We start from the raw sequence: 26,792 nt of genomic DNA, 5'->3' as shown, positions 1-26,792 counted from the left end.
ATCAAATACGGTGCCTGGTACAAAGAGGTTGCTCAAATTAAAATGTATCTAAGTGAGTTAAATGTTTCTGGATAACAGCAGATGAGTTCTCTCAGGTGAGTCCCTTTCCTAGGGGTTTAATCTTTGAGAAATATGGATGCTCACTTGGGTTTCTAAATTCTGAAATCTGGTCTGTCTGATGGTAATTCAGATCTCTTTTCTTGTAAACTCTTGTTTTTAATGAAATACATGTGTCTGATGATGAACATCACTTTAATTTTTTAATTAAAATTATTACTTAACAATTCATCATTACTTAAGACTTTCTCCATCATGGTTTTTTTTTTTTTTTTTTTTTTTTTTTGCGGTACGCGGGCCTCTCACTGTTGTGGCCTCTCCCATTGCGGAGCACAGGCTCTGGATGCGCAGGCTCAGTGGCCATGGCTCACGGGCCCAGCCGCTGCGCGGCATGTGGGATCCTCCCGGACCGGGGCACGAACCCGTGTCCCCTGCATCGGCAGGCGGACTCTCAACCACTGCGCCACCAGGGAAGCCCCCACATCATGGTTTTTAAAAGATGGCTGCTGGATATGGTAGGACAAAGCACTGAAATGAGCTCTTAATGTAATTTTACTGTACTGTAGCATGATTTTATACATATTCTTAATTTTAGTTCCCTGGTTTTGCACATATAACTGGCCAGAAGAGTTTGACAAGCACAGAGATCATGAGGATTCAAAGGGAGACAGACTTCCTCAAGTAAGTATTGCATTCTCTTTACTGTTTCTTAAGTCCTGCTAAGACACAGTATGGTCAAAAAGAATTTGAGGATGGGACATAACAGTGGTATTTGCCCCAACTGTTTTTTATTAAATTTTTACAATATTTAAAGGTTCAAATGACATACAATAAACTGTACTTAAAGAGTACAATTGACATATACATATAATCTTGAAACTATCACCACAATCAAGAAAATGAACAAATCCATCACCTCCAAAAATGTCCTACATCGCACCCTTCTGAAATCCTCCCACATGTCCCTCCCCATCTCCAGGCAGCTGTTGGTATGCTTCTTGTCACTGCAGCTTAGTTTGCATTTGATTCCGTATATAAATGGAATGATTCGGTATTTACTCCTTTGCCAGGCTTCTTTCACTCCACCTAATTACTTTGAGGTTCACCCATGTCGTTGCACGCATCAGATGTTTATTTCTTTTTAATGCTGAGTAGTATTCCATTGTACGGATACATCACAGTGTGTTTATCCTATTTCCTATTGATGTACATCTAGGTTGTTTTCAGTTTGGGGCCATTACAGATAAAGCTGCTATGAACATGTGTATACAAGTTGTCCTGTGCATATATACTTTCATTTCCCTTAGGTGAACAGCTAGGAGTGGAATGGCTGGGTCATATGGTAGGCATATGTTTAACTTTTTAAGAAAACTGTCAAACTGTTTTCCTAAGAGGTTGTACCATTCTACATTCCCACCAGTAGTGTATGATGTATGAGAGTTCCAGTCTCCCTACATTTTCACTAACACTTTTATTTTTATTTTTGGCCATTCTAATGAGGTGGTAGTTGTGGTTTTAATTTGCATCTCCCTGGGGGTTGGGAGGGTGGGTGAAATAGGTGAAGGTGGCCAAAAGGCACACACTTTCAGTTGTAAAATAAATAAGTCCTGGGGATGTAACGTACAGCATGGTGACGATAGTTAATGATACTGTGTTGCATATTTGAAAGCTGCTAAGAGAGTAGATCTAAGAAGTTCTCAGCACAAGAAAAAACGTTCTGTAACTATGTATGGTGACAGATGTTAACTAGACATTGTGGTGATCATTTTGCAGTATATACAATTACTGAATCATTCTGTTGTACCCCTGAAACTAATACAATGTTGTATTATTTAAGTCTTCTCTGTCTTTACTGATTTTGTCTATTGTTTTATCAATTATTGAGAAAATTATGCTGAAATCTGTGACTATAATTATGAATTTGTCTACTTGTCCTTGTATTTCTATCGGCTCTTGCTTTATGTACTTTGAAGCTCTATTATTAAATATATAAACCTCTTGGACTCTTATGTCCTGTTGCTGAATTGACCCCTGTATCATTACAGAATAGCTTTTTTTTAAAAAAGTTAATTTTTATTGGAGTAGAGTTGATTTACAATGTTGTGTTAGTTTCTGCTGTACAGCAAAGTGAATCAGTGATACATGTACATATATCCACTCTTTTTTGGGTTCTCTTCCCATACAGGTCATTACAGAGTATTGAGTAGAGTTCCCTGTGCTATACAGTAGGTTCTTATTAGGTATATATTTTAAATAATAGTAGTCTGTATGTGTCAATCCCAATCTCCCAATTTATCCCTCCTCCCCCCTAAAATAACCTTTTTTAACCCTGATAATATTTTTTGCTCAGAAATCAAATTTGTCTGATATTAAAATAGCCATTACTGCTTTCTTTTGATTAGTATTTGCATGATGTATCTTTTTTCATCCTTTTAGTTTTAATCTATTTGTGTTTCTCTATTTAAAGTTGGTTTCTTTTAAGCAGCATATATAATCAGGTCTTGCTTTTAAAAAATCTAACAATCTCTGCGCTTTAATTGGGCTGTTGAGAGTATTTATATTTATTCTGATTATTGATATGTTTGAATTTGTCAGCTGTCATGCTATTTGTTTTCTGTTTGTCTTACCTATTCTTTGTTGCCCCCCCTTTTTTTGGCTTACTTTTGGATTAATTGGGTATGTTTTATTTTATTTTGTATCCTTTGTTGGCTTATTAGCTATAAGTTTTCTTCTTAGTGGTTGCTTTAGGGTTTATAGCACACATTTGTGTGTGTGTGTGTGTGGTATGCAGGCCTCTCACTGTTGTGGCCTCTCCTGTTGCGGAGCACAGGCTCTGGACGCGCAGGCTCAGCGGCCATGGCTCACGGGCCCAGCCGCTCCGTGGCATGTGGGATCTTCCCGGACCGGGGCACGAACCCGTGTCCCCTGCATCGGCAGGCGGACTCTCAACCACTGCGCCACCAGGGAAGCCCTATAGCACACATTTTTAACTTATTACAGTCTGTCTTCAAGTAGTATCATGCCACTTCATTTATAGCCTAAGAACCTTATGACAGTGTACTTCCAATAACTGGGTAACTACAGCCTTTGTGCTCTTGTGGTCATTTATTTTACTTCTACAAATATTATGAACCCCACAATACATTATTACTTTTATTTGACATAATCAGTTATTTTTTTACAGTCCTTTATACTTCTATTGTGGTAAAATATACATAAATAAAATTTACCATTTTAACAATGTTTAAGTGTACAATTCAGTGCGTTAAGTACATTCACAGTGTTGGGCCACCATCACCACCGTCCATTTCCAGAACTTTTTCATCATCCCAAACAGAACTCAGCTCCCATTAAACAATAACTCCCCATCCCCCTATCCCTCCAGCACCTGGTAATCTCTGTTATATTTTCTGTTTCTATGAATTTGCCTGTTCTAGTAACTTCATGTAAGTGGAATCAGACAATATTTAACCTTTTGTGTCTTATTTCACTAGCATAATATTTTCAAGATTCATCCATGTTGTAGCATGTATCAGAATTTCATTCCATATTAAAGGTAAAAAACATTCCATTGTATATATATACTGCATTTCATTTATCCATTCATCTGTTGATAGACATTTGAATTGTTTCCACCTTTTGGCTATTGTGAATAATGCTGCTATAAACATTGGTGTACAAGTATCTCTTTGAGTCCCTACTTTCAATTCTTTGGGGTATTTACCTAGAACTGAAATTTTTAGATTATGTGGTAATTTTATGTCTAACTTTTTGAGGAACTGCTAAACTGTTTTCCACAGCAGCTGCATACTTTACTTTCTCACCAGAAATGTTCAAGGGTTTCAGTTTCTCCACATCCTCACCAATACTTATTTTCTGTTTTTCTAATAATCATCCTAACGGGTGTAAAGTAGTATTTCATTGTGGTTTCGATTTGCATTTCCCTAGTGGCAAGTGATGTTGGGCATCTTCTTTGGAGTAATGTCTATTCAAGTCCTTCGCCCATTTTTGAATTGGGTTGTTTGTTTTTTGTTGTTAGTTGCAAGAATATTTTATATATCTTGGATATTAATCCCTTATCAGATATATGATTGATAAATATTTTCTCCCATCTGTAGTTTGTCTTTTCAGTCTTGATAGTATTTTTTGATATTCAAATTTTTATGAAGTTCAATTTATCTATTTTTTTTGTTGCCTGTGCTTTTGGGATCACATCCAAGAAATCATGGCCAAATCCAGTGTCATGAAGCTTTTTTCTTATGTGTCCTTCTGGGAGATTTATAAATTTACCTCCTACATTTAGGTCCTTGGTCCATTTTGTATTAGTTTTTGTATGTGGCATAAGGTATCAATCAGTCCAACCTCATCCTTTTTCATGTCACTATCCGGTTTGCCCAGCACCATTGTTGAAAAGACTATCCTTTCCCCAAGTGGACTCAACTACAAAGGCTAGTGATTGTTGAGAGGCCATGGTAGAGACTGGTGCAGGCTACCAAGCCATCCAGTGCACCGTATGCAAACGTCATAGATGCTGAGCAGTTCAGATAGGTCACAGGATCGAGCAGTGTTATTCACAGGGAAGCCCAGTTCCTCGAGTCCTTTCACTTTGGCTGATATCCAGAACGAGGTAGGTGGGTGAGGGCTGAAGGATGGGACCCAGCCGCCTGGGAAATGGGGCCAGACGTTGCTGGGGCAGAGCCTCGGACTCCACCCAGGTGAGTGAAGACAGAGGCAGGGCCTGACTGACAGTGACTCTGAGTGCCAGGTGAGAGGACCTCTCGCTGAGGCTGGGCTCAGTGCTCAGATGGGGAGTCAGCAAAGTGCGGCGTGGACATTCCCGGAATTCCCATGTCTCACCCTCACGCACGCCAGATCCAAGGTGATGGGACGACTGGGGCCCCACTTGGGAAGTGGGGTCAAAGGCGGCTGATAAACTGCCACCGCGGCCGGGAAGTGAGATGGGCCTGGCCTTCAGGTGAAGGGCACCATGAGTCCCAGCTGTACGGCCACTTGGTAATAAAATGACTAGACAAGCATCTCCCGTCTTGAACTTGTTCCATAGGCTTTGAGTGTGTTCTGCTTTCTATTTTATTCATTTAAATAAATTCACTTAATTCACTTAAATAAATTCATTTATTTATTTAAGTTTGAATGCTTGTCAAGATTGACACTTGACTTCTCAACGTGCACTCCTCAGAACATGGCCAGTCAGGACCCTCTTCTGTTGCAGGTGTGCCCACTGCCTTGTGCCCCGCCCGTCTGACCCCTTTGCCCGCTACTGTCTAGAATGTGGCTCTTCTGTCCCGCCCATATTTGGCTGTCGTCTCCCACCCCCAGAAGGAGCTCAGGTGAGCAGCAGAATCCTTAAAACCTTCTTCCATTGGCTTATCTGATCTTTGTGTGCAGCAGGAGCAGAGTACCTGGCACGCGTGAACCACAAACAGAAATACTTGTTGAAAAAATTACTAGCAAGTGAATCTTGTACTATCCAGACTGCTACTTAGGAATGAAAAGCTTGTTTGTGATGCCATTTCTTTTGTGTGGCCTTGAAGAAGCGTAGGCTCAGAAAAAGACTGAAGTCTTTTTATTTCAATGATTCACATATGGATAAGTACATGTTTCCTACTTATGTGATATTTCTGTTCATAACCTGGGGACAATAAGGAAATATATTCTAGAAATAAATGACCAGGAGTACTAATTACAAGTCTGTATATCCATAGGATACTTCATTCTGTCCAAAGAAGCTGTTTATATAGGCTATAGATTGATCAGTACATCTAAATTAAAAAGTTTTGGCTAAGTGTAGATAATAATTGATATTATCCTACCATTAAGTCTGTAGTTAGTTAGAAAACGTACTTGGCTTACTACAAATCAAAACCTTCACCAAAATGTGTTCATCTTTTATGCACGTGATACTTTGGGGGTTTTTTGGACTAAGGTTTACAAAATGATATAAAAGGATCTGTGAAATTGACTGAAAATGACCATTTAAAAAAGATAGTCACTGAGAAAAAGTCACTATTCAATAAATTCAGAGTCCAGAGTTTTAGGATTGAGTTATGCATTTAAGCAAGTGGCCAGATACTAAATGGATACGCTGTAGAAGTCACTTTACTTCCATGATATATTTTGAACTCCTCGTAAAAGATGGGACAGCAAATAAAACATGAACAGGTCTCATTGGTTTGAATTTTCCCTGCTTATATTTATAGGTGCAATGTCAAAGTTATTTTTTACTGGCCTGCAAACAGATTTTCAAGACTTTCTTTGTTATTACAGGGAGAAAAGGTTATCAGGGATTATAAATATTCAAAATGATGACATTTGCAACATCTATACTGCCTGTAAATGATATTTATTAACGTGCTCTAATGTATAAAAAGCTTTGTAATTTGACCTATTGAGTTCTTATTGTGTCCTGCTCTCAGCTGGGTTTCTGGTACTCAAAGGGGCGATCCTACTCCTAGGATCCCAGACCCAAGCCACTCAGGGTCTCATTAGAGAGATGCAGAGGGGTGCCTCTTCATCCTGCCTTGTGGATTTCTCCGTAGCCAGCTGGTTGATGTTAATTTTTGTCAGTAGAGGCCCATTGCTGGGAGGCACACTGCAGGAGAAAGGGCTCGACTGCTCTTCCTGTTTCTGCTGTGCTTCCCTCTCCCCGTGCTCTGACGGTGCTCAGCTAACCTGCAGGACACCTGGTTGTGCTGAACCCCGGTGAACTGCATGGCATCTCGTGAACAGCTTCTCAGTGGGCTCCGCGGGTACCCAGCCAGCTTCCAGAAAGTCTCTCAGGCATCCCAGGGGGCAGTTTCCCAGCACATTTCATCAGCAGCCTGCGCGTGGCTTCCCAGCATGTCCTGCCAGCTCCCCAGGGGGAGAGTCCTCATGAGTTTCATAGGATCCCGCCTGCTCTGGGGCCAGCTCTGGTCTGTGTCACCCCAGTGAACTTCTCTGCCATCCAGTGGGTGGCAGCCACACCCAGTTCAGTAAGTGCCTCTTCCAGACCGGATCCTCTTCAGGTCCCTGCCTCAGCCGGAGCAGCAGTGGCTCTCCCCATCCTGGGTAGTCCTGTATCCTTTCAAGTTCGCTTTACCCACTAGCAGTTAGTCCTCTGTTATTAGTTAATAACTATTTATATTAAACTTTCCCTGTTTAAATTACCCTGAGCTTTCTGTCTCCTGACTTGACTTTGACTGATACAGAGTTGGTACCAGGAGCGGCCCCAGGAACTAGACCTGCTAAGAAGGGGTTTGGTCCTTCCCTTTGCTTGGGGGCAGCGCTGAGCTCCTTGCCCATGGGAAACAGGATGCTAGCAATTCATAGCATGAAGCGGCATCACGAGAAGTCAAGCTACCACACGGGCCTGGTAGTGAGGAAGCATCACCTGAAGCAAGCCTCTGGGGTGGCCAGGTGGCCGCTGCACTTGACGGTTGTGGTAGCAGTGATGATACCAGCCAGGGCTGTGGACAGTCCTCCTGAGCACCTGGGAGCATCACAGGAACCGACAAGCTCAGGACCTTTCACTCATAATCCAAGAACCAGAGTGCCCCTATGACAGCCCCAAAAGAACCTATTTCTTGTAGCTCCAGGGATTTGCTGCTGAAAGCAAACACAAACTTTAGTTGGATATGTTGGTGAGTTATAGCATAAGCTGAATTCACTTTATCACCACATTTCTTTTGTGAAAGTTCGGGTATGTATTGGGACAGAACAGGATCCTGAAACTGGGAATGGAGATGTTGGCTTGGACCCAGATGAAATGCACATTCTTTTTTTTTTTTTTTTTTTTGCGGTTCACGGGCCTCTCACTGCTGTGGCCTCTCCCATTGCGGAGCACAGGCTCCGGACGCGCAGGCTCAGCGGCCATGGCTTACAGGCCCAGCCACTCCGCGGCATGTGGGATCTTCCCGGACCGGGGCACGAACCCGCCCCTGCATTGGCAGGTGGACTCTCAACCACTGCGCCACCAGGGAAGTCCGAAACGCACATTCTTGATTCCCTAAATTACTCTGCCAGTGGATGAGCTGGCCCTCCTGTCTGAGGATGCTAGCCTTCCTTTCCTTGAAATCTCTGTGATAACCTCGCCTGGGGCAGTGGCTTTGAAAGGGGATGTGTATTCTCATCAAGACTCACCGTAGCCATCCTGTAGCATGACTACGGTCCAATCCCAGCTGCTCTAGAGGGACAGGTGTACTCTGTGATCCAGGACAAAAAAGCTTACACATGAAAAGAAGAGCATAATTTTGCTAACGTGTATTGGCAGAATCTTGGGGGACAAGTCTGGGAGTGGATTTTAAATGAGGGCAGAATATAACACTAAGTTGGGCCAAATTCGCTGATATACATGCCTCTTTTATAGATCCTGGATTGATTTTAATATGTTAGCTAATGAAGCTGGCGGTGACTCCAGCTGCTTTTGGGGTTGGCTGACTAAAACTTGGACTCAGTAGTAGCCTATGGTCAGTGAGACTCGATGCTAAGTCTTTCCTGATATCATGTTGGAGTAGGTTTGTCAGGTTTGTCCTGTGTGCCCCCAACTCTCACCTGCATTTCACAAGAAGGCCCAGAAGACATGTCCTTCAATAAGGCATAGAGTTAGGAATACGTATTAGTGAAAGGAGCGCCTGCATCCTTGAAAAGTTCCATGGCTGCTTTCCTTGGAGGCCAGACATGATCATGGGTGATGCCACTCTTGAGATGGGCTCCCTGATTTCAGGGAGCTAGCAGGATTCCAGAGGTCAAGTGGCAGCACTTAACTGCCAAAGACAAGGTGGGCACATCTACCGTAAAAGGCCGCAGCAACATATCAGTAATCAGAATCTGATCGTGGTCTTCCTAAGAATGAAACAGATGGGCAGCCTACTAGTGTCTTGCTTGGTTTATATAATAGAAAAAAAAATCACATGTTTTGTAGCCAAATACGTGACTTGAGCCACCACAGTGGAACATCCAAGGGCGTCACCCAGTTTCAGGACTTAAGTCGATTCGCAAACCCACAGCTCCCTAACTGAAGGGCGGCTGGGTGTCCTTGAGGATGGACCCTGCATCATTGCAAGTACATGTCATAGGTCATCCTTGAAGCCTTTTCCAGAGGGACCTGTGCCTTGAGGAAGAGGAAATGCCTAAACCTTTGGGGGCTTACTAGATACTAGCTCTGAGTTGATGCTGATCCTTAGAGTTCCAAAACGCCACTGTGGTCCACCAGTAAAAGTTGGGGCTTAGAGTCGTCAGGTGATGACAGATGGAGCCTTACCTTAAGGCTGACTCACAGTTTTCGCTTCATGTATTCTGGGGACTTGTTGTTATGTTCATGTACACTTATAATTGCTGTGTCTTCCTGATTTATTGACCCTTTCATCATCACAAAATGCCTCTCTTTGTCTCTAGGATCATTTCTTGTTTTTAAAGTCCTTTTTTCCTGATATTTATGCAGTCACTCTAGCTCCCTTACCCTTACTATTTCCATTATATACCTTTTTCTATACGTGTATTTTCAACCTATTTGTATCTTTGAATCTAGGTCATGTCTCTAGTCAGGCATACCTCTCGTTTTTTTATCCCATCTGACAGTCTCTGCCTTTTGAATGTGGTGTTATTGTCTATTCACATTTAATGTCTTTAATGATATGGTTGGATTTACATATGCTGTTTTGCTGTTTGTTTTCTATTTGTCTCACGTCTTTTTTGTTCCTCTGTTCCTCCTTTACTTCCTTCTTTTGTGTTAAATAAATAATTTTTAGTATGCCATTTTCATTCCTATGTTTCCTATTTTTTTTTACTATTTTAAAAAGTTCTTTTCTTTTTAAAAGTTATTTTCTAAGAGAACGCTAGAGATTACAACATACTCCTTAATTTCTCAAGTCTATTTCAGAATAATTTAATTTAAATCCAGTAATACACGGAAGCTTTGCTCCAATATATCTTCTTTTCCTCCCCTCAGAGACAATTTCTATTGACTGTTTGTTTCCCCTGAGTACTGGTCACACTTTCTTGTTTTTTGCACATCTCACAATTTTTTCTTGAATTTTGGACATTTTAGAGAGTATAATAAGTCTGGATTCTGACTTTTTCTCCTTGTGGTGTTGTTTTGGTTTTTTTGTTTGTTTACTTGGATTAACTCTTTCAAGCCTGTCTTCCCTGCAGTTTTCAGCCACTAATATCAGGGTTTTCCCCTTGTTTTATTTATTTATTTATTTATTTATTTATTTATTTATTTATTTATTTATTTATTTACTGTGGTACGCGGGCCTCTCACTGTTGTGGCCTCTCCCGTTGCGGAGCACAGGCTCCGGACGCGCAGGCTCAGCGGCCATGGCTCACGGGCCCAGCCGCTCCGCGGCATGTGGGATCTTCCCAGACCGGGGCACGAACCTGTGCCCTCTGCATCGGCAGGTGGACTCTCAACCACCGCACCACCAGGGAAGCCCCCCTTGTTTTATTTTTAAGCCTGGGATCAGCCCTGGGTGTGCATAGCTTAGACTTCGACTGAAGATTGGCCAGAAGTTGTGCTCAAACACCTTGGTACTCCAAGGCTTCCAGTCTCTGCCGAGGGATCTGTTGTGGGCTGGGCGGAACATTCAAACTTCAGGCTGTTTTCAGGCCTGCCCCAGCTCCTACTTTATGCTGAGCTCTCTTGTATCTTCATGTGCAGCCAAGGATGTGTGGGTGGCTTGGACCCTCTTAGGTCTAACGCTGCACATCCGAACATCTTCCAGTCAACTGAGGGTGTGGGAGGAGCTTATCAAGCCCCCTAGAGATGACCTACCTTCTGGAACTCCCCTTCAAGTCCCTGGCTAGTTGCTGGTTCATCAGTTGCCCCAAACAGGACCATGAGCTCAGGCTAGTGGATCCACTGTCCTCCCTGTTTGCTTGCCACTGAGATCATCACCTTAACCGTGCTCCAAGTCACATGAGCCCTGCCCGTCAGCAGCCGCGAAGCTGCTGCTTTTCACAGCCCTCCCTGCTCTGTGGAGCCTCCACGCTGACAGAGCTGGAGGAGGATGGGGACAGTCCAAGCAAGACCCAACAGACGTGTGGTGTCCTTGCCCGAAGTTCATTACTTTTCAGTTTGTTGTCTGTCTTTGGTTGACTTTCAGAATTTTTAAAGTTTTATCCAACTTTATAATTGCTTTTTGGAGAGAAGATGTGTCGATTTCCTCACTCCATCATGCTGTAAGCTATTTTTTCTTTTCTTTATACCTCTCTTTTCTACAATAAACATGTTTTTACTTTAATAGGAAGGAAATAAGAATAAAAGTGGTAATTATTTATTGTTTTTTTTTTTTTTTTTTTTTAGTGGTAATTATTTAAAAGAAATTTTTATTAAAGCAAATTAAACCTTACATTTTAAGATCTACTTATACCTTCAGTTTTTGCCAACCTGACCTCGTTCTTTGTGCAGATGGGCTTGTGTGCAGAATGTGAAAACCTGGTGCCCGTGAATACGCCCATCTGTGTGGTCTGTGAGGCTCCTCTCACTCCACAGCTGCAGCCACAGGCCAACCTCCGCTTGAAGGTAATGAAATGTGAATCTGTAAAAGCGTGAATAAAACACATAGAAATTAATGTTCAAACCATTAAACATCTTTCTTCAGCTGATGGAATTGGCTAACAATTGATAAGCTGATACCTGTGAACAAAATCCACTCTCATTTTTGGAAAGGCATCTGCCCAAGAGTTTAACTTGCCAGTAGGATCTAAATATCAAGAGAGATACACAGAAATGTGTTCCCTGAACATGGATTTCAGGACAAATTGCACTGCAGCTAACACAGACAGTTGTTTACTTCATATATTTAAACTCGAACATTGTAATTAATATTGACTTTTCATCTTGTCCTTAAAGTCACTTCATGTTTTCATTTGCTTTGTTTGATTATGGGTCTCTATTACATAGAAAAGAAGGATTACAGCTAGTCACATGGATGAAAAAGTTAAGTATCATCATGAACATTAAAAAAATCTTGTTAGACAAATGATGTCATGCCATGAAAATTTTTTTGGTAGAATTATTGAACATACAACTGTATCTTTTCTCCATTTTTCAATTTATAGTCCCATTCACCTCCTTTTTACCTGACCTCAAGTGAACGTCGCTAGAGGATGAAATAGATTTTAATAAAGATAACTTTGGGGATTAAAAAAGCAAGAATTTTTAGCAATAAGGGAAGTGCATGGACTTAACTTATAATTAGGACTGTAGCACTCCGAAAATGACCTTGTGGAGTCTATGTGGGCAAAGTTTATGAGAGAAAAGGTAAGTCCACTTTTTCTTACATGTCCCAGCTCCCCTTCACTGTGAAAAAAATGTTCAAAAGTATCCCAGGCTAAGTAAACCTTCAGAAGTGAGATTTTGAAGAACTGGCTGGGCCAAAGTCAGGTAGATGAAAATTTACTAATCTTTTTGTTTGATGACTGTTTTCAATCTTAAGAAACTTTAAAAGTCACTGCAGGAAGCCACCATACAGCCCTGGAGGCCTATCTCCAAACTTCCTATACATGAGAGTGAGACACCAGCTTCTGTCTTGTTTAAGTCACCATGATTTTGGCTGTTCTGTCAATCACAGCAGCACCTGTTCTCGCTAATATTTACATTATCCGGGATATTTGAAGATAATATCATTTTGAACCCTTTGAACTATTCAAAACAGGAGGAATAGGGGTAAGTGTTGGCTGAGAGCCAGGTTCAGTATATATCATGTCACCTTCAGCATTTGAAACCCAGACTTCTTCCCATGTTGTGGAAAGACAGGGGGTACAAAGGTATAAGTAAGTCCTCTGTTGAGGATAAACATAGGACTTCTATAGTGATTAGGACCCTCAAATCCAGGAGTGACCCCTTTTTTTTGCCTTCTCTCTTTTTTTTTAACATCTCTATTGGGGTATAATTGCTTTACAATGTTGTGTTAGTTTCTGCTGTATAACAAAGTGAATCAGCTATATGCATACATATATCCCCATATCTCCTCCCTCTTGCGTCTCCCTCCCTCCCTCCCTATCCCACCCCTCTAGGTGGTCACAAAGCACCGAGCTGATCTCCCTGTGCTATGCGGCTGCTTCCCACTAGCTATCTGTTTTACATTTGGTAGTGTATCTATGTCCATGCCACTCTCTCACTTCATTCCAGCTGACCCTTCCCCCTCCCCACATCCTCAAGTCCATTCTCTATGTCTGCGTCTTTATTCCTGAGAGTGACCCCTTTTTAAAGTACAGTTTTGAGGAGAGAGAGACAATCACTTGAAACTGATTTCTACTCTATTAATGGGCCAAAGGCAGAACATATATCTTATAATGAGGAAATCAATTGATAATTCAAAGATGAAGTTTAGAAAATCAAGCCTGTTTGACTTCTGATGTTGAGTTTTCAAAGGGAATCATGAAATTACTGAGCACCCAAGCTTCACATTAGCTAAAAATGCCTCAAATAGGCACAGCTTCAATAAAGGGCTCTCTGAAACATTAACTTTCTCAAGACCTTAGGAAGTAATGATTTAGGGTACATTTATCATTATCTCCAGAAGTGAAAATCTCAGGACCGTTTCTGTTGGCACAGTGTTTTTTCCCCTGGTGTTTTGTCTGTTTTAACATTGGACTCATACGAGTTACTGTTGTTTTTAATAAAGATGTGACTTCAGCAGCTGTATGTCTTGTACTATTAGTTACACTGCTTTAGTTGAGCTGCTTTTACCAGAGCATTTGGGTCACTCTGGGCGCTCCATCCTCTTCTTTTTTGTGTACTTTACCATGTACACAATACGTTCTGCACCCTAAGAATTTACTGGAATAAGTCTGAGCTCCCAGCAGTGCCAGGTGGCACAGGGAGTGGTGTGAGCCTGAGAAGCAGTCGCTGGACACCTGCTCTAGGGTCACTGAACAGGGATGATTAGGGAAAGGAGCCTGAGGAAGGAGCGAGGTCCCCAGGCAGCTGGCATCCCTCACCAAGGCGCAGCCATGAACCTTCCTTCAGGTTCGCCCAGTTTCTCTGGTTCCACCTTGCCCCTCCCGTGCCAGCCCTCAGCTACTGAGCAGCTTTTTCAAAGGCACCTTTTGCTGTGGCTTTACCAGCTGCTGCTTCCCGGACCACCCTCTAGGGCTCTGCTCGCTGCATTCCCCGGGCTGTGACCCCTGCACCCACTGCCCCAGTGATCTGGGCCCCCGCTTGCCATGGTGGCAGGGGCACAGAGGAGGATTCGTCAGCTCTTATCGGGGGCCAGGGCCAGGGATAGCTTTGAAGAGGGGGTGTCATCTGAGCAGAAGGTGTAGGAGGCACAGGCATTTGCCATATGGGAAGGGATGGGACAAAGAGAAGTGATGCGTGGGTGTGTGTTCAGGTATGAGGTGGAGGAGGGGGGCGTGCCAGAAAGATGCACAGAGACCGGAAAATGCAGGATGTGCTCCAAAACTTTGCAAGCAGTTCGGGTTCGTGAGCTGCAGAAATGCTGGCGGGGCCCGTGGGCTGTGGGAAATGGTGCCTTCTCTACCCTTCTTTCCCAATGGACTCTGGAGGGTTAAAAGCAAGGAAGGCTTTTAATCAGACTTGATTTTTAGAGAGACCTTTGTCACCGTAACATCTGATCTGGTGGGAAATGCCTGATTTTTACGACGGGACATTCAGTATTGCTGCTACCCACAGAAGGACCCTGGTTGGAAATCTTCATCCCAGTGGCTTTCCCAGAAGTTATAAGGGCAACAGATTTTTAGATCACGTTCTCACCCAGAGAGCCTCCTCTGAGGTCAGTGGGAACACCTGTGTAAGCTGCTCATGGAAGCCAGCGTGCCGTCCCTCCCCAAAGCGCCAGCAAGGCCAGTTGATGCCTCCCTCCCATTTCTAGGTTGGTCTCCATCTCACTCCACAAAGTACACAGAGCACCATCGGTCCTCTTCCTGCTGTGATGCAGACAGACCCAACCGCTGTGGCAGGCTTCTCTTGTGTTGATGTAAAGCCCTTGTCAACGCTGAGGAATTTTGCTGCATCAGATACTTTTTTCTACTGCCAGGATTAGAAGATATAGTAGCAGGAGTTTCTTCTTTTATCCTCTGGCCTGTATTTCAGAATAGGAGAGGATTTTATGTTTTTAAAAATTTTCTAATTTTCAGTAACACGTGAAATAGTCCAAAGATACACAATGAAGTGTGTAATTTCCCTACCCCACCTCTGTTTCTATCCCCTGAAATAACCAATGACAGCAGCTTAATGAGTGTCCTTCTATGTATTTATCTAGATGCACAGAAACATATTTCTATATATTCACACATTTAAATTTGGTTTTGTTTGTTTGACTCTTCCTGCCTCCCTCCCTCCCTTTTCTTTCTTTCTTTTTTTTTAAATTAATTAATTGATTGATTTATGGCTGCATTGGGTCTTCATTGCTGCCCACGGGCTTTCTCTAGTTGCGGAGAGAGGGTGCTACTCTTCATTGCGGTACGCGGGCTTCCATTGTGGTGGCTTCTCCTTGTTGCGGAGCACAGGCTCTATGCGCGCGGGCTTCAGTAGTTGTGGCTCGCGGGCTTAGTTGCTCCACGGCATGTGGGATCTTCCCAGACCAGGGCTCGAACCTGTGTCTCCTGCATTGGCAGGTGGATTCTTAACCACTGTGCCACCAGGGAAGTCCCTCTTTCATTCGTTCTTTCTTTCTTTTACAAAAAACAAAGGCATCCCTTTGGCCGTTTTCTACAGTTGAAAACTAATGTCAGCATCTCCCCTTTGACCAGAACACATGAACTCTTTTAGAAAGAGACCTTCAGCTTCCTTCTGGCTCTAACTAGCAACACATGTTTTACCTCCAGGACTCCCATTGTGTCTGGGGTTCCTGGAATCTGTGAGGCTTAGGGCTGGGATCCCCGTGAAGTCATTACTCTTTGAAAGAGATCTGAGGACTCACACAGCGAGGGCACAGGTACCTCCTATGAGACCCCAGCCCCTCGCCCAATGATTCAGGGCTAATGCCAGTGTAACCACCGCTCTGTGTCAAGTTGACCTTGGCATCTTACAAAATCCTCTTTGAGATTAAGTTTGCCAGTACCTACTGGTTTGTGTCAATTAAAGCTTATCATTTTGGAGATTAGAAAATTGTTCTCATCTTCCAGCTGCTTTGTAAGGAAAAGTTTTACCCCAGTGACTAAGCCGGGTCCACGAAATTGCTTGGAACCGTTCAACTGGTCAATGTGTTGCCAGTGCTGTGGATGAGGCAGCAAACGAGGGTATTGGCTTTTTATAAAGTGCTTGTTGTAAATGTTTAGGATCCTCATTAAGGCTGCCTGGTGGTGGCCTGAGTCCCACATCATCCTTACGGACATATGTGAATCTATGATGTAGTGATTGTGATACAAGGTTTTTATCTGGGGGTCATGGTCACTGCTCTTCAAGAAGTGAGCCGCGTGGTGTCAAGAAGCCACCCCAGAAACCATGAGGAAAGCCTGTCGACCAAGAAGGCTGTGCTTACTGGACCGAATACAGTGAGATGAACCAGCACTTTGACCATCTTAGCAGCATCTCAGAAGAGAGAAGATGGGGAAGGGTATTTATAGGGTTTCAGTACCGCGGTTGGGCGATTTTAAAGAGAATTTGACAGGAATGCAGCCTGAGGTAAACTGTGAGCTTTGGAAGATGAGGATGTGCCAGTGCAGGTTCATTGGTTGTGACAAATGCACCATCTGGTGCGGGATGTTCATACTGGGGGGTTGTGTGTGCGGACAGGGGTGTATATGGGAACTCCCTGTAATGTCTTCTCAGTTTTGACGTGGACCTTAAACTACTCTAAGAAACAAAGATTATTAAATTCAAAAAAAATTGTTTGAATGTTATTTTATTTTTTTATACAGCAGGTTCTTATTAGTTATCTATTTTATACATGTTAGTGTATATATGTCAATTCCAATCTCCCAATTCATCCCACCACCACCACCACCCCCGCTGCTTTCCCCCCTTGGTGTCCATATGTTTGTTCTCTATGTCTGTGTCTCTATTTCTGCCCTGCAAACTTGTTCATCTGTACCATTTTTCTAGGTTCCACATATATGCATTAATATATGATACTAATTTTTCTCTTTCTGACTTACTTCACTCTGTTTAAAGAGAGTTTTGCAAGGCAGTATTGGGATTGGGCAAAGTTAGTTTGGACTGGGCAGAGTTATGTCATGCTAGTTGTTTTTTCTTTTAATAAATTTATTTATTTTAAGCTGCATCAGGTCTTTGTTGCTATGTGCAGGCTTTCTCTAGTTGCGGTGAGCAGGGGCTACACTTTGTTGCGGTGCACGGGCTTCTCACTGTGGTGGCTTCTGTTGTTGCAGAGCACAGGCTCTCGGCATGAGGGCTCAGTAGTTGTGGCTCGTGGGCTCTAGAGCGCAGGCTCAGCAGTTGTGGCACACAGGCTTAGATGCTCTGCAGCATGTGGGATCTTCCCGGACCAGATCTCGAGCCCATACTCCCTGCATTGGCAGGCGGATTCTTAACCACTGAGCCACCAAGGAAGCCCCTGTCATGCTAGTTTTCATTATTTATTTATTTATTTATTTTCATAAAAATTTCGTATCTTTAAGGTGGTGATTTTTTTTTTTTTTCGGTACACAGGCCTTTCACTGTTGTGACCTCTCCCTCTGCAGAGCACAGGCTCCGGACGCACAGACCCAGCGGCCATGGCTTATGGGCCCAGCCGCTCTGTGGCATGTGGAATCTTCCCGGACCGGGGCACGAACCCGTGTCCCCTGCATCGGCAGGCGGACTCTCAACCACTGCACCACCAGGGAAGCCCCGGTGGTGATGCTTTGATATACATATACAGAGTGAAATGATTACTTCAGTCAAGCTAATTAACATATGCATCTTTGTATACTGGAAATTTGCTAAGAGAGTAGATTCCAGGTGCTCTCACCACACACACACAGACACACACACGTACACAAATGGCAGGTATGGAGGACATACTAGTTCTATTTATTTTTTTATTTTTTAAAAGTTTACCCATTTATTTATTTTTATATTTACTTATTTATTGGGTTGCACCAGATCTTAGTTGCAGCACGTGGGCTCCTTAGTTGTGGTATGCAAAGTCTTAGTTGTGGCATGCGAAGTCTTAGTTGCGGCATGCATGTGGGATCTAGTTCCCTGACCAGGGATCGAACCTGGGCCTCCTGCATTGGGTGTGTGGAGTCTTATCTGCTGAGCCACCAGGGAAGTCCCAGGACATACTAGTTTTAGATTGTGGGTCCTGCAAGTTGAGGGCCATTGGACTTAATAAGTAAGCAGTTTTACTTAGTTTATAGTTTTCTCTTTCTAGAGTATTTCTTGCAGCAAACAGATGGATTATTTTCATTTGATCTCACTGTATGTTAACTGAGGGACAGGAAATGTGTTTCACTTCTCAGTGGATTCTACCAGATCAGGAAGATCACTGCCTTAAATCTCACAGAAAAGCTCTGATGATTGCAGATTATGCTTTGGGGACCTTAAGCAACTGGGGAGAAAGCTGGAACCGGGAGGTGTCAGGACCCACGGACAGCAAGTCTACGGTTCTCTGCCATTTTGAGGAGCAGTGAGTTGGCCTCTGCCCTTGAGGCGTTCTCTGGGCTGGGAACTGTGGTTTCCCGAGCTGGCTCTGGCTCCTAGGAAGACCTTGGGTTCTTTTACGTAAGTGGGACTTGAGGATGACTTGGAAAGGACAGGAGAATTCTGCAGAATAGTCCAGTGACTAAACAGATGTTAGTTACCAACCTCCCATGGCCGAACTCTGGCTAGGCTGTGTTAACCATCTTTTCTTTTTCTCTTGTTGTTTTCTGTATTGCAGCTTATCCCCAGGTTCCTGACTCAGAAGGTTGAACTTATGACGCATTTTCTAAGATGGTCTTTTTACTTTTCCATTTCTAAGTGAGAAACTACAGAGCAAATCTAAATTCATATTTAATATAAAGCCCCGTGGGTAGACCCCAGGCCAAGAACTAGGTTACTTGTAAACGTATACTCTTTTGCTGGTCTTGGGCCTTCCTGTTTATTGTTGAAGCCAGGAGACGGAGCCCACCAAGTAGCACAGTTTCCACAATGAAAAAAATGATAACTCAGAAGCAGTGCAACATAGTCACTTTGCCTTCCTAAGGCCAAATGAGTTCTCTCTTTCAGTTTTTTCATTTTGGGGTTTGTTTCTTTCAAAACTATGTTCATTTGTCTGACACTTTATGTTGTAATAATTCCTAAATCCAATTTCAGGGTCTGGGTGTTAGTATAGGGCCTCTAGCTGGCTGATCGGCTGGAAAGACTGCTTAATGATTTCCTTGCACAGCTGTTTGCTCAAAGGAACACCAATTTCTTTTTTTTTTTTTTTTTTTTTTTGCGGTACGCGGGCCTCTCACTGTTGTGGCCTCTCCCGTTGCGGAGCACAGGCTCCCGATGCGCAAGCTCAGCAGCCATGGCTCACGGGCCCAGCCACTCCGCGGCATGTGGGATCCTCCCGGACCGGGGCACGAACCCATGTCCCCTGCATTGGCAGGCGGACTCTCAACCACTGCGCCACCAGGGAAGCCCTCTTTCTTTTTTTTTTGAACAGTACTTTGATTTCTTGGACTTAAAGAATTTACATACTAAATACTGAATAAGAAAGAAATAGAAAGCGTGATTAAATAAATATGAAACTTCTCAATTCTGACTTTCATGGCTTTCAGAGTATCATGCCTTGAAATAAAACCTTAAACTTGAATCAACCTACAGATGCCACCTCAAATCAGCACAGCTACATATGGTTTCCCTTTTTGCATGGTATGTGTGTGTGTGTGTTCAAACTTGTGTTCCATGTAAGTTATTTTGAAAGATAAGTTTTAGATCATGAAATCATCAGAATATCTGACTGCTAGTCATCATGGTGGTAGATAATGTACCTCTTATATTATTCCACCTTATTAACACCCTTTAGTCCTAGTATGCTATACTATGCAGATGAATTGGCAGGAAAAATGAATACATTTATCTGTGAAGAAATGAGAGAGCCTCCGTGGAAACATGTATTTCTCATTCTCTGTTTTCAAGGAGAAAGCGATCTGCCGCACCTGCGGCACAGGGAACCCTGCTCACCTGAGATACTGTGTCACCTGTGAGGGGCCCCTGTCTTCATCACAAGAGGTAGGTTGATTGCATGTGCCAGTCCTGTATTTTAATGGCTGATAAATGTTCAGTGTTAGTGATAAGAAATATAGTCTGCAGAGGGGAGAGGAAGTTTGTAGGGGAGGAGAGGGGAGAGACCAAAAGAAGCTGCTCACGGTAAAGTGAAAGCAACATTTCTACGTTCACCAGTACAAAACTGTTTTCAAAGTCTTCAGGGTGATTCAATCAAGTTGGCAATTTCTTACAATTTCGTTTAGTGACTGCATGGAAGGCTGGTGGCAGCCAGTGGGGTAGGGGCCGTTCACATTTCACTCACGGGCAGGCACGTCTGTGTGGACTGTGCCTGCTGTGTTTTTTTGGTTTTGTTTTGTTTTGTTTTTTTAAGAAAAAATTTAAGCTTTATCTTGGTAAAACATTCCAGATTCCCTCAGATCACAGCATATCAATAAGCAAAATGTACACATACTGATTTTATACTGCATGTCAAGTCCCAAATTCCCGATCCTAGGAAAGCAAGTTGCAAAATACAAGTGCTGGTAACAACTATAGGTAGTATTTTAAACAAAAATCAGTGAGTTTTCAGCACTCAAGTGAAATGAGGCTTTAACCAAAAAGAGACTCAATTCCACAGTGTGCCTGCTGTGTTTTGAAATTGAGAGCATGGTGGGCACCCATCACTGGGTTTCCTGCCAGCCTAACTTGAGTGTTTAAAATGAAGGAATTTAAATATAGTGAATAGGTTCCGTGTAGCTGATCTGTTTTATGTTTATAAAATGTTCTGATGAAGTTTAAAATTACTTCCTGGTGGCTCTTGCCCTGGCCTAACAATCCCATGAAGAAGTCGGCGTTTACTAGCCAATTTAGAAGAAAAATACTTGCTTCCTTGGGGGCGTTGTATAATATTTCTCTTTGTTTGGGGGCTTCTCATCTCGGAGCAATTACTTGGGAAGCTGGACAAGCATGTGATGGTCAGTGTAGTCAGCACGTTAGTGTCAGCAGGCAGGGGGTTGCGATCCCGGGGCCGCCAACACAAAGTACCGCAAACCGAGTGGCTGGAAACAGCAGAATTTCATTTTCTCACAGTTTTGGGCACCTGAAGTCCAGAATCAAGATGCTGCCAGAGCCCTGTTGTCCATGACGCTCTAGGGAAGGAACTCTCTCCAGCTCCCTGTGGAGTGCATCACCCCAGTCACCTGGCCACCTTCTCCCTGTATGACTTACACCCTTTTCCCTCTGGGTGTGTATCTCTCTGTCTCCCTTTTTTATAAGGACACCAGTTATACTGGATGAGGGCCCCCCTAATGACCTCATTTTATAATAACTTGATTACCTCTGTAAAGATCCTATTTCCAAATAAGGTCATATTTTTTTAAGAAAAAATTTAACCCTAGGTGCTGGGGTTAGGACTCCTCTTTGGAGGAGATACAATTTACCTTTAAAAAAATCTTTGTTTTTCATATACTTGTAACTTCTTTTCTCTGCTTTTATTTAAATTTTTCTTTTTAATTGTTGATTTACAACAATTCACCCCTTAACAGGAAGGTTGGCCAAGATATCTTTTTTTTTTTTTTAATTGGCCACACCACGTGGCTTGTGGGATCTTAGTTCCCGACAAGGGATCGGACCCGTGCACCCCTGCTGTGGAAGCACAGAGTATTAACCACTAGATGGCCAGGGAATTCCCCAAGGTATCTGTTAATGCTTTGTCTAATTACTGACAGTCTAAGACTAGCTGATTTAAAGGAACTCTTTTTGTTCCAAGTTTTATAGAGGTATTATTTATAAGCAATAAAACTCACCTATTTTAATTTTACAGGTTAATGACTGTTGGTAGTTATATACAGTCATTTAAACCACCACCACCGTAAAGATACAGAACAATCCCGTTACCGTAAAAAGTTCCCTCATGTTCTTTGGCAGCTGAGCCCCTCCCATAATCACCAGCCCCAGAAAATACTCATCCCTTTGGACACTGTGGCATTGCCTTTTAAGGAAGTATGTAGCTCTTGTGTGCGCGTGTTTGATTTCCTTCATTTACCATAGTGTTTTGAGGTTCATTCATGTATGTATTAATTTTTTAAAACTTTTGATAATTGAGTACTATTCCACCTTATGGATATAATATAACGAATTCATCCATTCACCAGTTAACAGGCACTTGGGTTGTTTCCAGTTTCAGGTTATTATGAATAATGCTGCTGTGAACATTCCACATGCAAGTCTGTGTGTGGACGTAGTTTTCATTTCTCTTGGGTCAATACATAGGACTGGGATTGCTGGTTCCATCTAAGTTCCTCTTTAATTTTATAAGATGTTGCCGTACTTTTTTCCCAAAGTGTCTATACCGTTTTACATTCCTACCAGTGAGATATGGAGGTTCCAGTTTCTCTGCATTGTCACCAACACTTGGTATTATCAGGCGTTTTTTTCATGACTTCCCCTCTTTACCATTTTAATGTCTGTAGGATCTGTAGTGCGACCGCCTCTTTCGTTCCAGATGTTTGTAATTTGTGTTCTCAGTTTCCTCTCTCTCTCTCATCCTTTCTCCCGCCTTTTCTCTCTTTTTCTCAGTCTCTCTCTCCAGCTAGAGACTTATAATTTTTTTAAATTTTATTTATTTATTTATTTTTAGCTGTGTTGGGTCTTTGTTGCATGTGGGCTTTCTCTAGTTGCGGCGAGGGGGGCTACTCTTCGTTGCAGTGCGTGGGCTTCTCGTTGTGGTGGCTTCTCTTGCTGTGGAGCACGGGTTCTAGGTGCACAGGCTTCAGTAGTTGTGGCACACGGGCTCAGTAGTTGTGGCTCGCGAGCTCTAGAGCACAAGTTCAGTAGTTGTGGCGCATGGGCATGTGGCTCCTTGGCATGTGGGATCTTCCCAGACCAGAGCTCGAACCCGTGTCCCCTGCATTGGCAGGTGGATTCTTAACCACTGCACCACCAGGAAAGTCCCATAGAGACTTAAAACTTTTATTGATCTTTTCAGAGAACTAGCTTCTGGTTCATTGACTTTCTCTATTTTTTGGTTTCGTTTTTTGGAATTTTGCTCTTTATTGTTTCCTTTATTCTCTTTGTTTTAGATTTTATTTAATATTCTCTTTCTGATTTCTTAAGGTGAGAATTCAAATCTTTGATTTAAAATTTTTCTTCTTTTTAAAAAGAGACTACAAATTTATCTCTAAGAACTTCTTTAGCAATATTCCACAAATTTATGTAAGTTGTATTTTTATTATAATTCAGTTTAGTTTTATTAAAATTTTATTAAAGTATATTTTCTAACATCCCTTGTGATTTCTCCTTTGGCCTATGATTTATTTAGAGGTTGGTTGTTTAATTTCCAAATATATGGGGTTTCCCTTATCTTATTGTTACTCATTTATAATTTTATTCCATTATAGTCAGAGAACATACCCTCTATGATTTGAGTTATTTTCAGTCAATGAAAATTGTTTTATGGCCCAGTATATAATCTAACCTGGAAAACATACCAGCTGCACTCAAAAGTATGTTCCGTCATTGTGGGTATTCTATAAATATCACTGAGGTCAAAGTGTAATGTTGCACAGATCTTATATGTCTTTGCTGATCATATTCTAATTGTTCTGATAAATGCTGAGAAAACCTCCAACAATGATTCTGGAATTGTTTACTTCTATCTTTAATTCTGTCACTTTTTGCATCATGTATTTTGTTAAGCACATAAACATTTTTTATTGTTATGTCTTCCTGGTGAATCTAACCTTTATCATTATGAAATTTCCCTCTCTATCTCTTGTAATACATTTTTTCCCCTAAACTTGTTTCAGCCTATATTGATACAGAACCACTCCAGCCTTCCTTTTTATTGTTTACATGGAATATTTTTATCTTTGTATTTACTTTCAGCCTATATAGTTGGACCTTGTCTCTGGCTTCCATATAGTTGTTTTTCCTTTTCATTTTTAAATTTTTGTAATTTTGTTTTTCCTTTTTTAAAAAATAATCCATTGTGATAATTTCTGCCTTTTAAGTGGAATGTTTTGTCCATCAAAGGTTAATATAATTATTGATATGTTTGGTTTTTGATCTACCATTTTATTATTGATTATTGATTTTTAGTTTTCCCATCTGTTTTGTTTCCTTTGTTCCTACTTTCTTGCCTTTTGGGGGTTTTTGAATACTTTTTAGAATTATATTTTAATTTTCTTGTTGACTTTTTTTTTTTTGCGGTACGTGGGCCTCTCACTGTTGCGGCCTCTCCCGTTGCGGAGCACAGGCTCCGGACGCACAGGCTCAGCGGCCATGGCTCACGGGCCCAGCCGCTCCGCAGCATGTGGGATCTTCCCGGACCGGGGCGCGAACCCGTGTCCCCTGCATCGGCAGGCGGACTCTCAACCACTGCGCCACCAGGGAAGCCCTCTTGTTGACTTTTTAGCTGTATTTCTTGGCATTATTTTTTAGTAGTTGCCCTAGTGATTAAAATATACATTTTTAACTTTTTAGTCTAATTAGTTACTATTGTACCACATCAGGTTAAATACAGAAATCTTGCAACTATATAGGTTCATATCCTTTCCCCCATCCTGTATGTTACAGTTATACATATTACACCTTTATACATCATAAGCCCTTCAAGAATGTTGTGGTTTATGTTTTAAACAATTGTATGTATCTCTTAAAGAAATTAAGAGAAGAAAGAATATATATATATACGCATATACGTATGAATGTATATATGTATAACTGAATCACTGTGCATTTCAATGAAAGGTCTGAAGGCTTTGTATTTAGAAACCGAGATTAGCAAGTTTTGTATCAAAACCCTGCTTTAAGAGCAGGATAAATTGAAATTTAAGTCTGAAGGAAAAGTTTCCAAAGGGTTTCTCCTTTGATTTTATCCCAAAGAGTCTTCCTTTAATTGCACATAAATGGGGCGAGGATAAGTATATACTAAAGGGGTCTTCTTTCTCAGAATCTGTGGGTGTTGGGAGCTGGGGTAGCCTCTTTCTGGAAGGATGTCTGTTTTAGGACAACAGAGCAATCCCTGAAGTAAAACAGGATACACTGGGCGCATAGTTTTCTTTGAGGAAAAATTATCCTTAGTAAACACTTTCTATAATGTGTGCACACATTCCGTTATCAATGGAGTCAGTTATTCATTGATCGATTGATTCATTCAGTAACTACTTGAGTGGCTCCCAGGTGCCAGGTCCCAGGTCCTGTGCTTGTGGGGAAAAGTGTGAAATGAGAGTCCTTTCCCTTCAGGAAATCAGGTCTAGTGGGAAGGAAGCTGACACAGGGAGCCTGACCCTGTGCTGAGCACTCCTGCGGACTGCGCTGCGCTTAACCAGGTGAAATCCCGCCGCAGGAGCGCCCCGTGAGGGAGCCACTGTGTTGAAGGGGCTGCATGGAGTCGTGGATGAAAGCCCGGCTATAGCGGAGAGTCGGCTGACCTGGGTTCAGATCGCGGGGCTCACCCCCTCGGTGCCTCGCTTTCCCTCATCTGTAAACAGAGGCGACCAGGGCGCCCGCGTGCCACCCCTGCCGTGGGGTTTAGCAGCGGGAGCAAAGATTCTAGTCCAGGTCCGCCTGCCAGAGTCTCAGAAAGTCTCATGAGACAATCCCAACTCCCTCCCCCAAAGAAAATAATTCTTCTTCTGTGTCAGGAGTGGCAAGTAAGTTGACATTGCCAGATGGAAACCAGAGTCCGAAGGAGAGAGGATGAGCCTCGGCCGTGACCTCTCAGGCCGCCCCGTCTCCTCAGGCTTTTTCTCTAGTAACATCCTCACAGCGAGGGCGGTGGGCACGCTGCCTTTGGCGTCCCAGGTAACGGGGGCTTCAAGATATGTGAGGCACCAGTTTCCTCGACTTTCCATGAAGCAGCGCATGTTCTTTGTTCTAATTTATTCACTGGTGAAGCTCATCATAGTTTTACTCTTCGGGGCAGAAGTACCACCGTATTTCCGGGGTTTGCACTGGCCTGCGGCTTCCTTCTCTTCCGGATCGGGAGGGGGATTGGGGGATTGACCCGCCTGTACGGCCCTGTGTCCACCCGTCCACGTGAGAGCAGGGGAAGCTTGATGTGGAGCCGCCATGGGGGTTTTAACACAGCTTCTCTGTGCCTCAGGGGCCCCCGGAGCCAGGCTCCTCCCTTCCACAGCCTTGCTGAGATCGCTTCTTGGGATTCGGGTCCTAGCACCTATTTCCCTAAGAATCTGCAGACAGAGATCATTAGTTCTCTCAAATTGAGAAGGTGTCTCATTGCTGTTTTCATCTGCATTTTTTGAGGTTAAACCTTTTCATTCATCTATTGACCCCTGGTGTTTTCTTCTTTTATGAATTGTCTACTTACCTTTTTAATGAAACACTCAGAATTATTTATGGGAGTAAGGGTCACATGTAAATAATGCAAGAGGTTTTGTGTGAAGGGTTAGTCTCCCTTCCCATCCTAGTCCCACGGCTCCTACCCCCAGAAGTAATCACTGTAACCCACTTTCTGAGGTCTTCTTTCAGCCATTCGATGCATTAATAAGTAACTGGTAGTTTAATATGAACACAGACCCAGTTCTTTGCTCCTAGCAGTGTATCTCGTTAGTAACCTCCTCATTTTTTCTGCTGTCTGTATGTCCCGTGGTGCGTTTAGACCATCCCCTGGTGCTGGACGTTTAGG

At 42.7% G+C, this 26,792-nt stretch overlaps 1 protein-coding gene across 3 annotated transcripts in view; it reads left to right on the top strand.

The window, feature by feature from the left end:
* DZANK1 (double zinc ribbon and ankyrin repeat domains 1) overlaps positions 1-26,792 on the top strand; it is a 74,623-nt gene that overhangs the window by 19,853 nt on the left and 27,978 nt on the right. For all 3 annotated transcript variants that reach the window (XM_033839533.2, XM_033839527.2, XM_033839534.2), the window contains exons 7-10: positions 653-738; positions 5,288-5,405; positions 11,465-11,578; positions 20,075-20,167. In XM_033839533.2, coding sequence (XP_033695424.1) covers positions 653-738; positions 5,288-5,405; positions 11,465-11,578; positions 20,075-20,167 — 411 coding nt within the window. The remainder of the gene's footprint in view (positions 1-652; positions 739-5,287; positions 5,406-11,464; positions 11,579-20,074; positions 20,168-26,792) is intronic.

This window comes from Tursiops truncatus, chromosome 15, assembly GCF_011762595.2.
Source record: "Tursiops truncatus isolate mTurTru1 chromosome 15, mTurTru1.mat.Y, whole genome shotgun sequence".
NCBI classification, from domain to species: Eukaryota; Metazoa; Chordata; class Mammalia; order Artiodactyla; family Delphinidae; genus Tursiops; species Tursiops truncatus.
Note: the sequence above shows the minus strand (reverse complement) of the source record. Positions and strands in the feature narration are given on the sequence as shown.